Genomic DNA, 16,941 nt, shown 5'->3' with positions numbered 1-16,941 from the left:
GATTTTATTTTTCAAATGAATTTTTCAATGGACAGTCAGCGGCACAAAACGCCATAGACAAAGATCAAATTCGTTCTATGTCTATGCAAAACGCTGCTCAAAGTCTAGTAGTTTAACAACTTTTTTTCCTAATTCATTGAACTCTTTAGAAAAATTATTTAAATTCTCAAAAACAACTTTAAAATTTACACTTAACACATTATTTACACTTATTTCTTTTTCACTAGTTGTTCAGCAGTGATATTTATTTTTTCGTAAACAATTTTAACCAACGTCAAGTTGTCACAGATGTATACGCAACTTCATATTCAAACCTGCATCAATTTTTCTGGCAAATTTTCAATAATCTGATGATTTTAAATTTCTCTTTTTATCCTATAATGAATTATAATTTGAATATTCGATATCTAATATCGCTAAAATTATTTCCTTTAAAATTTTTATTTTGAAATTTTATTTCAAAAAAAATTTAATAAGAATTGTGTTTTCTTTTCAACTTATTAACTTGCTAATAACAAATAGTAGAGGTAGACATAGGCTCAAAGCCATATATGCTCATCCCATGGCCCTCGGAGTCATCTGATGTGATCCCACAACTAATTTTGTAAAAAATGAACTCTAAGCGGTCTTCATTCACAGATTTTATTAAGGTGTGGTATATTTTTTTTCACCATGTGGTATTCACCGACATTTTGAATACTACCATTAGCTATCACACTTCACACACTCGGAATTTGTAACATAGATAACGCCACGAAAAATTCACACACAACTCTATGTGCGCACTCAGACTGTTTGGTACACATACTCAGAATTCCGACACAACTCAATCGGTTGTAAATTGCCCATGGCGATAGACCGGAGTTGTGCTCGGTTTGAAAGAAAGAAAGTTTTAAACTATAGTCACAATTTTTGGGATAGGAGATCGACACGGATTGTTTAAAATCCTCACTTTAACCTATCCGTGTCGATCTCCTATCAAAAAAAAGTGACTGTAGTTTAAACCATGTTGGTGAACACCACCTTAAGGGAACCGTGGCACATTTCGGATCACCTAACAGAGTCGTGACATATTTAAAGATCGCTTGAGTGACAGCGGCACAGTTCCATAGCACTAAAGCGACCCGTGGATTTTCACTCGAGAGATTTCTATAGATCATAAGTGATCTACGACACATCTGCAGATCACTATAATGACCCGCGGCACATTTGAAGGTCATTCACCGTAACACATTTCTAGATCACTTGAGTGGACAGCGGCGTTGTTCTATAGCGCTTAGATTTTCCTTGGCACATTTATAGATCACTTAAGTGACCTGTGGTACATTTACAACTCACTTAAGTGACCTGCAATGCCGTTCTACATAACTTGAGTGACCCGCGGTACATCTATAGACACTCAAGTGCCCCGTGACATATTTACAGATCATTTAAGTGACGTGTGGTACAGTTCCAGATCACTCAAGCGGCCCACGGCATGCTTCCACATGACATAAGTGGCCTGCGGAACATTCCCGGATAAGTTAACTGGCCCGCAACGCGTTTCTCAACAAATGGAGGGGGGGGGCACTATCCTAAAGTTAGAACACTCTTTCTCTAGGCGAATGTTTCCCAACCGGTGTGCCCCGGCACGCTAGGGTGACGTGATATCGGCTAAGGCGTGCCGCGAAATATTATGGAGATAGGTTTAAAAAACATGACAGTCCACTTAAGATCTTAAAAAAAAAATTTAAGTTGAATTAATTACTCTCATGCGTGACAGACTCATCGGATAAGCCGCCATCCGGTGACAGTGTCAGCAATGTGAGCTTTGGCCTGAGTTAGGTCCAGCTGTCCATGTACGGCCCCGTTCAGCCAACACCATCTATAACAGAAAGCCTCCGTACGAAGTTCGTGACGACAATTAAGAAGTCTATTCCATCTAGTCATTGGATATACTGTAAAAAAAAAAAAGTAAAGATATCGCGTGCGTTGGCCTACTACATCCAATGGCTGCGGGTGGAAATGGACTTCTTCAGTGACGTCAAAGCTTCGCGCTGGTGCCTTCTGCAATAGATGGTGTTGGTCCAGCGCACACGAGCTTAAGGAAAGACTATTCATTAGCTTTGTAGTTTAATGGTCTCGGGCGCCTTCGGCCAGATGAATTCTCAGAGTAATCTTCGCATCAGCCAGCTGTCGAAACCGCTATAGTAATAGCGGAGAATGACGTCACCTTCGAATAAGCTGAAAGACAAAAGAGGAAAGACTTGAAAGAAAGAAGCTGAAAGACTTTCAGCACTTTTCGAGATTGCAAAATGCAATAGACATGTACTTTTCCATCTCATCTCTTTCCACTAAAAATCTTGACTGGGTTGTCTCACCATTTGATTTCGCAGACAGTGCTGGGGAAATAGATTTCGCGGCTTGCGAACGAGATGAATTTATAGATCTTTGCGCCGATCCCACTCTCAAAGGTAACTTCACCAAATGAGTGAGGCGTCAGTTGCTGCTTTTTGGCTTGGACTGAGAAAGGACTATCTTGATCTAACGCGAAGAAAGCAACTAACGCACTTTTGTCCTTTTCAACATCATATCTATGCGAGCAAGCATTCTCTGCTATGGCGACAAAAAAATACAAAGCAAGAAGCAGACTACTACTACCCAACAGTACATGCAGCTTGTACACATTCCTCTATGGAATCTCTATCGAATCGGTACATGCCGGAATATGCGCGTATATGTTGTGAATATAACGTGAAGTTTGTTTTTGTGTAAGGGGCTATTCAAGCAGAATTACGTAAGCAGATTTTCAACCATTTTTGACCCCTCCCCCCTTGTCAGCAAAAGTCAGCAAACACTGACCCCCCCCCCCCCCACGTCAGCAGCTTAGAATATTACATATTTTCAAAAAGGGGTGGTTGATGACGTAAGCTACCTTCATACCCCCTACCCCTTGTCATCAAAACTCAGCAAATCCGAAAACCCCTCCCCCTCTCGATGCTGACGTAATACTTGAATGACCCCCAATGCTTGTTATGTGTAGTGTTGCCATCTGTCAATAAACAAATTGCAAGACCTTCAGGACAATTTACGTGTTTTGCTGCCAACTGTAAGGAATGATTTCAAGTATTTGTGATCTCTATGCATCAATCACAAGTTTCATATTAATTAATGATTAATCGCGAACAAAACGTTATTTATGTATTTTTACTCGGTGATTTTTTTTGTAGTAAACTGCATTCTGTATTCAAGGAAGGGTGCCATAAGTTTTCAATGTTATTCCCGAGGGTGCCGTGAACTTTAAAAGGTTGGGAAACACTGCTCTAGGCAGTAGAATTCGCATAGGGGATTACTTACGCCTTACCTTACAGTAGGCAACCGTCCACCAGTTCATAAAAGCATCTAAGAGGACTTTCGAGCCAAGAGGCACCCAGACCCACATGCCTTACAGAGATATCCCTCATTGCCCTTGACGACATATACAGTATATACCTCTGGAACACATTTTGTTCATAAGAAATATCCAAATATAACAAATAAATCGTCAAAATTCCGATCGATTTAAACATTAACACTTGCAAAACGACTCGTTAAAATCACGTTAACTATGTAGGTATGCTGAAGTCTATGATAGCAGAATCTAAAAGCACTGGCTATCACCCTATGGCAATACAGTAAAACCCCTCTTTTGCGGACACAGGCGTGGCAAAATTTTTCCGTGAAAGACGGATGACCGTTAATCAGGGGTTTGAAATGCATACTTTTATTATGCAAGGGAAATTGTTATTTGACCGTAAAAGAGGGGTGACCGCATGCTTCTTTGTTATAATTTCAGATGATGTGGACTTTCCAGATGATAACTGGCCCGCGTATCTGAAAAAACAGTTCTTCGATTATTATAATGGCGAAATTCCAAGTGATGCCAATGATGGTGGGTAAAAATAAAAATTAATGAAGAGTAGAAAACTTTAACACTAAATTAGAGCATAACATACAATACAGCAACAATCATAGAACTGGACAATTCACAAAATGAAACCTCCCCAAAAAATACATGAACTAAACATTCACTGATTGATCACTTTTATGCTTTCAAATTGGAACTTAATGTGGATTTTTTTTGTTCGAGATGACACCGCATTTTCTTTTTCCTCCCGACAGGTGGCAGTTCAAGTTCAAGTTCAAGCAGTAGTGCAACAAGTGGAACCACGAGTGCGATGTCAGGTAGCTCGGCACAATCCAGTTCATCATCATCATCTTCTTCTTCTTCTTCGTCATCAGGTGCTGCCAGTTCCTCATCATCAGGTGCTGCCAGTTCCTCATCATCAGGTGCTACCAGTTCTTCATCATCAGGTGCTGCCAGTTCTTCTTCATCAACGTCATCTGGTAATGCGAATGGTTTCGGTAAGAATGAAAAAATTATATACTCACTTATCACCCCCCCCCCACACACACACACATACTAATTACACTGCCATGTTTGTTTCCGCTACCCACTATATCGATTTCTGTCTTTATGCTCACAATCACAAACAGAAAATCTGTACGAACTGGATAACTGCGCATGTGTTATTTTGCAGATTTTAATCGAATTCTACAAAAGATCATAGCTTTTATTCAAAGCCTGAAAATCGGAAAAGCAGGAAAAGCAGGAAAATCGGCTATGGGTGAGTTTTTTTTAGGTGGTGCATTGGTTGATGAAGAGTGTGTAAATTATCACGGTCAAGCATACGCGTTGGTTGTGAGTACCAAGTCGGAGTGATCGGGATACATTATATTCGAATGCCAACTTCTGCCGTGGTTAAAAAGCGCTTCTTGTCGTCTAAAAATATCTAAACTTCTCCATAGTAAGTAGGTATCCATTGCGAGGAAATTTATATTTCGAATTGAATGGAGTGTTCTTTGGTGAATACGGTGGTCCTGAACATTTAACCCCCCTCACGTACAAGCTTTTGGCAACAAGTTTGGATTATCTCTGACGAGTCGGTGATAAATTTGTCCTAATCCAACCGCAAGTTAGAAAATGGAAAAAGTAGAGAAAAAAGAAAAATAGAAGAACGGGAAGAAGAAAACGAATAGAGAAGAGCAAAAGCAATACAATAACTACATTGATACGAGAGTATACAGTAGATTTCTCTCCCCCCCCCCTCACCCTACACGTGCTATATTTCACTCTTACATGTACATAGAAAGATACATTATATGTGGGACATGAATCACTAACAGGAGAATAAAAAAAGAACGGGAGGAAAGAAAACAACATCGGTTCTTAGGGTTGCAATAAAGATTCGCAATGGTGAGGAGAGCAGAAAGAAAACCCAGGGAACTGGATTGAAAATTCATTGCACTGGCTTTTGTTAGTAAAAAGGGCTAAAACAAGTCTGATAGCGGTGGGTGAAACTTTTAAATCGGTGTAAATTTTCGTCTATTATTACGCACATTTTATTTCTCATTACCATTATGCAATCGAATCCTGTTATAACGAACGCCAAGAGACCGGAGGAATCGCTTCGTTAAAACGAAATTTCGTTATAAAGGAATACCAGGACACATAGCATTGTTCCTATGTAAACTTATTTGGGGGATTAAAAAAGTGTTCGTTAGAACGAGATTTTCGCTATAACGATATTCGTTAAAACGGGATTTGACTACATTGAACATGTCGGAAATGATTCACACAGGAAAAATTTTATAATTACGTGTTTCGTGTAAAATATATTTACGTAGTAGTAAGTAGTACAGAAGAAGATTTGAATCGAATTCAATATTGGCTCTATAAAAATTAACTCCAGTTAAACGTCACAAAAACAAAATACATAAAATTCCAGTTTCGAAGAAATGACGTTGACGTTTCATTTCAGACAAGGTATCACTCTCTAAATTGTATGGATGAGCTCTGCGATTGCCCTCAAATAGAAAAGACCGAAACTTTCAAGTACCGTATATACTCGTGTATAAGCCGAGTTTTTTTGTGGAAAAATTTGTTCCTCAAGTGGGGGGGGGGGGGGTCGGCTTATACTCGGGTCAGTTTTTGATGAGAAAATATCGACCCCCTAGTCAGTAGTCATTTTTGTAGCAGTGTTCGAGAAACCGGCATTATTGGTATGGGATATGTTCAAACCCCACAGAACCGATGATGCCAAAGCAGAGGCAAACAAATCGAAAACATCATTGGCTGGTGGTGTCTAACACGTTGATTGTACAGCCTTTAGATGTGAGCATCAACAAGACTCTCAAAGGAATAGACTATTTGAGGAATTTGTGGATCGAATGGACGAGTTCCGATGATAAAGAAACTACAAAAAGTGGTGCCTTGAAGAAACCTGACATTGGCCTAATGTGCCCAATGGGTACATGAGGTGTGGAATTCTGTTTCTGCCTATCCTTCAAAAAGTGTTGCGTCAGCAATGCGATGGACGGAACTGAATATGATATCCTCTTTGAAAGTGACAATGGCGATGACAGCCCAGATGAAGATAAAAACGAAGATGCCGCACCCCCTATGATGATCTGATGGATTACGATGAGCTTGGAGACTCAGAAGAAACGGATTAAAAAGTTTGAACCACTTTCTACTGTAAATTTCCGCAAGCTATTCATTTTGCATGAATTATTTTTTTCTCTAAAATGCACGGATTTTTTGGGGTCGGCTTATACACGGGTTTTCAATTTATTGCGGTTTTGGTGGTCCTGAAGTAGGGGAGTCGGCTTATATACGAGTCGGCTTACACACGAGTATATATACGGTATTTAGGAATAACATTCAGTAGAGATTTGAAATGGTAAAATCATATATAGAAATTATGAACAATAGAATAAAATATTGTAATATAAGAATGTATAATCTCTGAAATATTGTATCAGAAAGATGTTCAATAACTATTTACAATGCATGGATCCTGTTCACTATTCATTATGGAATTTATATATGGGGAGGAGATTATATGACTGTAATATCCAAGTACCAAATAAAACAATAACAAAAAGTTTAAATATAATCAGGCCGAGTACTCATCATCCATCAAATATCGAAATAAATGACTACAGATCAAATGTCTGTAAAACTTTATTGGTTATAGAATATTACTCTTTCTATTCAGAAATACAGATTGGTTTAAAATAAGACATTCAAAGAAATATCAGAAATAACGGGATATCATAAAATAATTCTTCCTCGTAAATCTATAATAAAAAAAAACAATTTATCTACTTAGGACCAAAAACTTACAATACCTTGAGTTCACACACAAAAAATGAAAAACTGTTGGAGCAAGCCAGTGTGTGTGTGTGTTTAGCACGAGAAAACATTTTGCTGTTATTTTCATGGATCTGTCCTAGACGGGAATAGGTCCCTTGGGAGATCATACCCTTGTATTCAGTTTGTGTGTAGTGTGTATACTCGAACTATCCAAGTCAGGGGTGCACAACCGTTTCAGTCCGCGGGCCAGTAACTTATGTGCATATGGTGATCATATGACCACGTCCCGTATTTCTGGGGACAGTCCCAGTATTTTTTGTATTTCTGCCCGTCCCGACCTTTTGGCAAAAGTGTCCCAGTTTTTCCGGTTTTTTACACGAAACATACTTGAATTATTATTCTTTATTGAAGTCAATGACCAGGCCCGTCATTTAGAGGGGCGGCAGGGGGGGCCAACAAATATATATATCGTCGTCAGGATTCCTTGTATCAGCATGTCCCAAACATGCTCGATTGGATTCAGGTCAGGAGAGCACGCTGGCCATTCCATACGCTGTATTGTTTCAGCTTCAAGCATGTTCTCCACCAGACGAGCTCTATGCGGTCGGGCATCATCATCCTGGAAAACAAAGGAATCTCCAATGGCTCTAGCGTAAGGGATGACATGAGGTCGCAGTATCTCGTCTGCATACCTTCGGGCCGTCAAAGTGCCATTCCGAATGATATGCAGGTCCGTACGTCCGCCTATGCTGATTCCACCCCATACCATCCAACTAGCTCGTCTGTATTGTGACCTTTCACGAACGAATGCGGGGTTATTTCGAGTGCCCCTGTCCCTCCATACCAGAACACGTCGGGTGTCACACTCCAGACTGAATCGGGACTCGTCTGTAAACAGCACTTGGCTCCAATCATGTTGCTCCCAATCTCGATGTTCAGCAGCCCATCTTCTTCGGGCCGCACGGTGGCATGGGGTCAACGGAATGCAGACCATTGGCCTACGTGCATAGAGCCCTCCCTCATGAAGCCGATTACGTACTGTTTGGCTGGACACCCTTCGTCCTGTTGCCAAGAGCAACCGTCTATGCAGCTGCGTAGCATTCTCTGTTCTGTTTCGACGGGCTGTTAACCGTATATACCGGTCATCAGTTGCTGTAGTGGCGCGTGGCCGACCTTGCCCTGGTCGACGTCTAACATTTCCTGTTTCTTGGAATCGATTCCACAGCCTTGCAACAACACTTCTGGCGACTCCAACAGCGTCCGCGACACTACGTTGTGTTTGCCCGGATTCCAGTCTGCCTATAACACGCCATGCCATGGATTCCGGTAAATCACGTTGTTGAGACATCCTCAAGTCACCTTGTCTCAAAAAAAAATACTGCGCAATCGAATTTCACAGTTACGGCAGTAAAACAGACGTTTCTGCAACATCCCGATTTCTGCCCTTAATTCCTTTTTCTGGTTTTTGACGTCACGAACTTTGATTTGCATATGAAGTTTTCTTCCTCCGTTTCCTGCTAGGCTTTAAATTATGGATGATTCATTTTATGTTACTTATCGGTATACATCTTTGCTTAATTTTGTTAAAACCATGTGCTTCCCTAATTGTTTTGAGCAGTGTATGTTTGTTCTTCATACAAATCTACAATTTTAGACCGATCGTCTCCAAATTTTGCATATATATACCAAACAGGATCTGGGTTGAACCGTGACTTTAAAAGTTCGTCAGAGCAGGGCAATTTCCCGAAATGGGTTTCTTAACTGTTCGTTTCAGGCATGCACATGCCTTTACAATGGTTTATCACTTTTTTGATGCTGCCAATATTCCGTTCATTCCTTTATAATGGTTTATCACTTTTTCAATCCTTCCAGCCGTAGAAGAAAACCCGGGCTGCGCCGGGTATAGTGGCTAGTTTATTATAAATTCAAAATTGTTGAAAAAAAAATGTAACATAAGCTGGGGAATGAAATAATGCAGTTAACAAAACCAAACTTACATCATTCCGCAACTTTTTCGAAAATACGTGAGAGTTCCAAGGGCATTAAACACCCGTTTAACCTGTAAATGATGCGATACTTGTATAATCAAAAGTTTTTTTAAATCTCATTTCAGCTAGCACAACAAACTAGTTTGGAAAATATTTGTTCGATTTAGCATTTAACAATATAGAAATTACACTTCTATTGCGTGAGATACTCACGCAGTTCTTTTTTTTCCTTAAAAACTTCATTATGATAATTATCGCTCAATCGTAGGCATATCGTAGGTCATATATATATATTCTTCTCACTTATTTTGTCAAAGATGTAAGTTCTTCTGGTGAATTACATTTTGACTTGCAGTACCAATCGTTTTCCCAGATAGGTTATTTATCAAGAACTTGAGCGATAGTTGGCAAATTCACTTGCCTTTGACAAATATTTTCTGCTGTGACTGCCAACTTCACTTGCTTTTGACGTTTTTTTTTTTTTTGGGTTTAAATGAAAACTTTACTTACTTGCAGTTGACAATCTTTCTTTGATTGTAACTAGCAAATTCACTTGCCTTTGAGTTATAATTTTATTTTGGCTGTAAACTGCCAACTTTACTTGACTTTGACAAATTTTTTGGCTGTAAATATTTTTTTTACATCTTTACTTTCTTTTTAAAATCTTTTTAGCAGAAATGGCTTCTCTTGCCTTTGAAAAAATTTTCGGCTATAGTTTGCAACTTTAATTTCCTTTGGCAACAATCATGTTTTATTATGAAAGGAATATGATGAGCCTAGATATTTATCGTGTTGTTTGTGCTACTACTTTTCTTCCGGAATACTTTCCGCGGGGCAGAAATTGCGCACCCTTTTAGCTAAGTGATATTATTTCGATTGAAATGAGAGAAAGTCAGTCGTTGATAATTGAAAGTCGGATTTTTTGGCGGAAAGATTTTTCATTCTAGAATAGAAATAATCACCGAATTCATGAGAAGTGATCTAAATGAAATATAGATTCCCCTCCTTTCAAGTGTAGAATCATAACGAATCCATGAAAAGCATGTAAAAGCATCGGATCCATGATTCAAATTACTTGTTCGACATTCTTCGAATACCGAATGCGTGTTTGGGTGCAATGAGAAATTATGAAGACATATTATTTTCATATTCAATAAGCTATTTGTGTCAACTTCCTTAGAAGCATTCATAAAATCATTCAAAATTGAGCGTTAGTTTCGGATGAGTTGATTAACACTGTTTCCGAACATGTGATTGTGAGAATAAGATTTATACGGTTCATCATGCCTATAGTCAAATATTTTCGAATACATAAATGAGCTAGGCTGTTCATGCGCAGTCCCATTCAGCATACATACATATGCTCTAAGGAATGAAACTGCCTGTCCTCTGTAGTTCAATGGTTAGAACACTCACCCGGACAGTAAGAGATTGGTGGTTCGATTCCCCGCAGAGGAATGTGTATTTCCTTTCCGAACCACATCTCGATCTCCGCTTGGTTATCCAGGACTTCGTACATAAGTATCCGTTTTTTCCACTTTCCTCTTTAGTAAAGGAAAGACTGTCCAAAAACTGTCCCACTACACTGAAAGATTGCATTAGTCAAAAACCCACTTTCTCGCTGCCATTTTGAGAGAGAGAGAGAGAGATGGCAGCACTTCCGAGAAAACGCATAACACATAGCATGCACGTTAGTGTCCCACACACTACATCATAGTTCCCATTTATCCGTTTGAAATTCTTCAGAATGTTCAATGGGATGCATGTGTGGTTCTAGTAATAACTTGCAGTGAAGATGAAGAGATGTTTGGCTGAAGCTGAATTTTAGAAATTTATTCTCCCTTTTTTATGTTGTTGATTTTCAGGAGATGGTTCTGTTTGGTTGAGTGGACTTATCGGTGAGTTTGTATTGCGCCTACTCATTTGCACAAATGCATTCGCATGCCAAATCAAAGCTTGTGTTCGCTTTAACTTGACCCAATAGATATATTTCGCTATGAAGAAATCTCCGAAGTTGTATAAGCTTTTGGAATCATCCACAAATCTCTCATACGCGCCAAGCTTATTTTGACATTTTACCATATGTTTCGGAGGTTTACAGTGAAATATACGCTATACCTGCTTGAAATGTAACGCTCATGAATATTATAGCTTATTTTATTTGCGTTTAAAGGCAATGCTTTCTTTTGCATTCACTATATGCAGTTTATTGGTTGGGATGAGTGAGCTTAGTCATATTTTTTTTATGCTTTTACAATTTGTCCCTCCAGGATCCTAGATGGATCTATTTGACTCAATGGCTTCAGCGTGTTGCAGTACTAAGTGATTCTGTGGGTATCGCTAAATAGGGCTTTTAAGTGTCATTTAATTGCGAGCTTAAAAAAATTAGCTAGATTTCAGCTGCTTCTCACTTCAATTTACGGATTGCTACCTGTTTTCTTTAACAATTTTCCTTTTCGTTTGAAATCAGCTTAATTGCTTCTAGCTTCTTATCTTAGCCGAATTTTGCTATCGGAATTCCAATGCAAATTTCTTGACCATTTTATTTTTTGTAATGTTATGAAAAGTAATCTCATTTCGTATCTAATTTCTCAGATTTGCTATTAAAGGTGAAGGCCACATTAGAAGGAATCATTATAGTATCAGGTGGCGTATAATTATCTCTGTTTGACTAATTATTATTTGTAAAGCTGCTTCGTGATTATTCTTTGACATTATTCCTCCGAAATAGCATTCACAGGTTGATACTTCAATTTTCTGAAAGTGTCTCGATTTTGTTTCTTCATTCCTTGGATATCTAATACTTATCTTCAAAGTTTTCAAGATTTAAGAGGAAAATATATCAAAGTATTATATATCAAGGTGCGTAGTCATGTAACCTTCTATATTAACGTGGTAAAAGTGAGCTGAGCCTTTTGGGTAAATACTACACATTTTTTTAAGTTTCAATGTCTCTGATCGTCACCCTTTGCATGACACTACACTCACAGTAAAATTTCAAACAAAATTTCACAGTATGTACTATATTAAACATAAACATCTTAATTTTCCTACTCCCAGTATAAATAACTTCCCAAAAACTCGTCATCGCTAATATAAGAAGCTTTTAAGAGAAGCTTACATATATATTATCCATCTTCCAAATGCCGCAAAACTTGCAGTAGGGAATTCCATTTTTAAATACCGTTAGCAATGATCGACTGCACTGTCAGTGCAATGAGATCTCCAACCTTTTTCTACTTACGGACCGGCATAAATGAGAGAAATTATTTCCAAACTGGCTAAAAAAATAGTAATAGGAGGAAAATTTCCTGAACTTTCCAATTTATTAAAAACATGCGAGGAAACTGTTTTTAACTGAGACCACTGCTGCCACCTATCAAATAAAAACAAAGCCATTCGTTATGATAATCTAAGTAAAACTGATCGTTTCTTTAAACTGGTATGTAGCATGAGAAATGAATGTATGGTATGACACCACTTTATTGTTTATTCTCATGCTGCACACTGGCGTAAATTTTATGCGCCATTATAATAGTTGTTATGATTTTATGTATAGCGCAAAATTTCGCCAATTACCACCCTTTTTGATGTGCCGAATCGCAATTCTTTATTAGTTCGACGTCCGCTTACTCTTTCTAGAAGAAATATATATATATATATATACTTGTCTTCATGTCTTGTCTGAAAATTTGCCCTTAGAGACAACTTTAGGGCTTAGTTTAAAAATATCTATTACAATTTAAAAATAGATTTAAAAAATATATTATAAAATAAAACTATTGACTAAATTTCATATTTATAGCTTCACCGATTTCAGCTCAGTGATGTTACCCCATATTTTCTTTGAACCCACTAATGCCTTCCTTAGGAGTTCAGTTCTTTAAAATCCCTTCTTAGTTAAGGCTCTACGTTATAAAATAGAACATCTGGCCTAATTTGATATTTATTTCCTCAGCGGTTTCAGCTAGGCGAATCAGTCAGGACATGTTATTTTATGTGTGTAAACTATAATCATTTCACACACAGCATTTCATTGAATGACAGTATGCCAATCCTATTAAAAGAATGTAATTCAAGAAACGGTCGATATCAGTGACGGAAAATGATCCATAATTAATAAATTAAAAATCGACTGGCCAGAGTTCTCTAGACCTGAACTTTGAACATAAATGGGATGACTGCCCCCCTTTTTCAAATCCCCAACCACCTCCTTGGGAGCTAAGAACTGCTTTGTTCATGCAAGATATTTATAATGCACTTTGATCACTTCGTAGAACGTATGCTTGACAAATTTCGAATACATTGATATTTATTTACTTGAATCACTAAATAAATTTATCGTGATATTATTAAGAAGCTATATTTGGATAACTTATTGCAAAATTTTGATTACTTTATCCTGAAATTTACGAAAAAATATTTTAACGGCGTATCTTAACGCTTAGAGAACATTGTGAATTTTCTGAAACATCCATGGAATAATAAATTATTTATTCATTTTTTAGCAAAACTCACACAATAATAAAATCTTAATAGTGAATATATTACGCGGTAAATGCGGTGATTATGTATAATCGTTGGTTTATACGCATAATTACTGACAATTTTGCAAACTTATCAGATTTAATCATTGATTATGTATAACTCAGCTCGTTTTGACAAATATGATAAATCGTTCATTAATTACTTAAATTTACCGAACATTTTTCTCGTACAATGATGGATTCACTCGATAATGCTGATTATGTTCATAAATTTTGATAAATGTGATAAACGCTAACATTACAATAATGACAATAATTTATACGTTTTTTGTCCTTATCAACATTTTTTTTTCATTTAATTTAGTTTTTGTAACAAAATATGTGTAATGATATCATCCCGTATGCGTGAATTAAAGTACTGTTTCTTCAGGATTTATCATACTCACCAACTTCAATCGATAATCATGCAGAATCACCGGTAAAAGTTATGAAATTTAGTAAAATGCATTTATCAAACTTACCGGTGATTGGTGCTTACGCATAATTGCCTAGTATTGTACATAATCACCGATTTATCACATTTACCGTAATAAATTACAAATTCAGCACTTCGTGATTTCAGAGAGTAATGTCGTGCCTCGTGCTGATATGACTTTTATATAACTTACTGTGTCATATTTTCAAGATGGATCGGCCGGTTCAACAGCTGCTGCTACTGGTAGTACAGGAGGAGGAGATGCAGCAAGTAGTAGTGCAGCAGCAGCAGGAGGAGGAGGAGGAGGAGATTCATCAAGTAGTAGTGCAGCAGCAGCAGGAGGAGGAGGAGGAGGAGATTCATCAAGTAGTAGTGCAGCAGCAGGAGGAGGAGGAGGAGATTCATCAAGTAGTAGTGCAGCAGCAGCAGGAGGAGGAGGAGGAGGAGATTCATCAAGTAGTAGTGCAGCAGCAGCAGGAGGTTCGAGTACAAAGACAGGTATGAATCATTGATTTTATTTTGACTAAAAGCTACGTAAGTAAACTAATAATTTTAATCCGTTAATTTCATTTTAGTAGTTTCTAGGCACGAAATGTTTTCCGCAAAAGTTTGAAATCATGCGTTATTAACTATAATCACACCGATGAGTAATAACATTGGGAGCATCTGCTACTTACATAAATGAGCATACCAGGAGCCAGTGCAACGATGTATTCGCGGCTCATATCTCCATACATATACTATCAGTATAGACCAGCTCTTCGTAAGTATAGATTTAGATTATTCTGACGGCTTTCGAGCAAGAACAAATTGTTATCGCCCGCGGCACCTGAGAAAGCCCATTTTGAAAACAGCAAGCCTGATGAGAAACTGTCCATGCAAATTCAGTGGTAGAACCGATCACACGCGGCATACAGAAACAATGAACCTGCGTCGTTAGTCGTCCGCAAAGCGTTGACACAACACAAGAGAGGTTTGTTTAAGGCCAGACTCATCCAGCAGATCTTAATGAAAAAGAATTTACGGGACGGGAGAGGTGGATTTTTAATTCCTTGTTCGAACTGACCGCAGGAACAACAGTGCGTCAAATTCCCAGCTGCTAAGCATAGCATAGGCCAAAAATCATTTGACTGATGCTACAATGTAATGGGCTTGTCGGTGTGTGTATTTCCTTGTAAATTGCACAAACGTAAACATGTCAAAAGGCATGCTTTGCAAGTCTTGACTCCTCACTTTTTTATTCGCACCGAATGAACCAACTACTACAGCCTGACAACAATAGCGACACGTTTCTCCGTAAATGCCTCTTGATTAAGACAGTTTGTTCGACGACCCTCTATATATACGTATTCTAACAAAGCGAATGCCAAGTCCTAAATCACAAAACAGCACTGAGCAGGTTTCATGCTTCACAATGCAGACAGAGTTATAAAAACCCCAGTTGTCAATCCAGGTTCATAGGAAAACACCGCCAAATATTTTTTGTTTCAGTCGCAACTCCTTGCTCCTTTTAGCATAGGTGAAAGTTAATTCAGGATGGGCATATCTACTGAACCGTACTACGGAATTTCTAATGGATTGGTACCTGCCGAAATGTACGTGCGTGTACGTGCTGTGAGCCCAACGTAAAGTTTGTTTCTATTGAATGCTTGTTATGTGTAGTGCTGCCATCTGCCATCAATTTTTGCACATTATGTGTGAAGTGTAATGATTGAATAATTGCTCTGTTGTAAGCCTGGATCTTGCTGTCTAGGATGGGCATATCACAAACCAGCACTGTGCAGGCTAGGAATCCCGTAGGATTTCATTCCATCCGATGTTCCTGTTGATAGTGCCCCCCCCCCACACCTTCTCAGTAAAATCAAGTGGGTTTGTGCTCCTCCAGCAACTAGTCCGGATATCGAAACGTCCACATAACGTCCAGAGAGTTTTTCCGGGTTGCCAAGTATGTTGTCCAATAGCCAATCATTTTTCCATTCTTGTACATGGAGGACTATACCATGATTCGGGACGGAAAGCAACATTTTTTCTTCTTCTTCCAAAAAGTTCCCGATTACATTTTTTTGAATATATTAGAACTTTACCTTTCGATTTGCTCTAATGATTCAAAATGTGGGACCTTCCTAAGCTGTGCAAATTGAAACACATACGTAATTCCTCCTCATTAGGTAGGGGGGCGGAGTGGAGCTACAGCATGACGATATACAAAAATTATTACCAAAATCTATCATTCATGGCGGCTAAAAGAACTGTAAATTTCTTATTTTCCAAATTTATTCCTTCCTCACAGTCATATTTGCGAACTCATCTAGACTTGTTCAACCAAAATACAAAGAGAACGACCAAAACGACCATCGTACACATTCTTCTTACTGTACTTCAGTGGTTCTCAAACTTTCATCACCTGCGGTTCCCTCTCCCTATTCACGGTTCATCTGCAGTTCCCTAGAATAATTTATTGTATATTGTGCATTCACAAAAGAACTACTCAAAAGCACAAATAGGCACATACGTCAATACAGTAGAGCATCGATTATTCGAAACAACTGGGGACTGGGGGGTGTTCGGATAACCGATCATTCACGAAAAAAGCAATTCTACCTAGTTTCATATGGAGAAATGTGAAACAAAGTAACAGTGAAATTAAACACAAAACTGTATACATTTTGTGTCACAAGTCTTACAAATAACACAGAGAACTGACTAGCCTAGTTTGACAAGTTCAAAATGGTCATTAAAGTAAGCCTACAGTTTTGGAAAAGAAGTTTAAAATTTTCTTTTGCTTTAGAGCTTACAGACTTGTTTTTCTTGCCA

At 38.2% G+C, this 16,941-nt stretch overlaps 1 protein-coding gene across 11 annotated transcripts in view; it reads left to right on the top strand.

Moving 5' to 3' along the window:
* The window catches only part of LOC149088609 (uncharacterized), a 64,686-nt gene that overhangs the window by 28,476 nt on the left and 19,269 nt on the right, over positions 1-16,941 (top strand). For 5 of the 11 annotated variants that reach the window (XM_089248220.1, XM_089248205.1, XM_089248248.1 and 2 more), the window contains 4 exons: positions 3,815-3,910; positions 4,141-4,383; positions 4,560-4,646; positions 14,338-14,625. In XM_089248220.1, the coding sequence (XP_089104346.1) occupies positions 3,815-3,910; positions 4,141-4,383; positions 4,560-4,646; positions 14,338-14,625 (714 nt within the window). Of the gene's footprint in view, positions 1-3,814; positions 3,911-4,140; positions 4,384-4,559; positions 4,647-11,030; positions 11,064-11,760; positions 11,812-14,337; positions 14,626-16,941 lie in introns of all 11 variants that reach the window. The other 6 variants (XM_089248230.1, XM_089248256.1, XM_089248225.1 and 3 more) reach the window with 3 other exon arrangements.

This window comes from Pholcus phalangioides, unplaced genomic scaffold (assembly GCF_987345545.1).
Source record: "Pholcus phalangioides strain wild (caught in Gottingen) unplaced genomic scaffold, Ppha-v1.0 ptg000003l_1, whole genome shotgun sequence".
Classification (NCBI taxonomy): domain Eukaryota; kingdom Metazoa; phylum Arthropoda; class Arachnida; order Araneae; family Pholcidae; genus Pholcus; species Pholcus phalangioides.
This window is presented reverse-complemented; position numbering and strand designations above follow the sequence as displayed.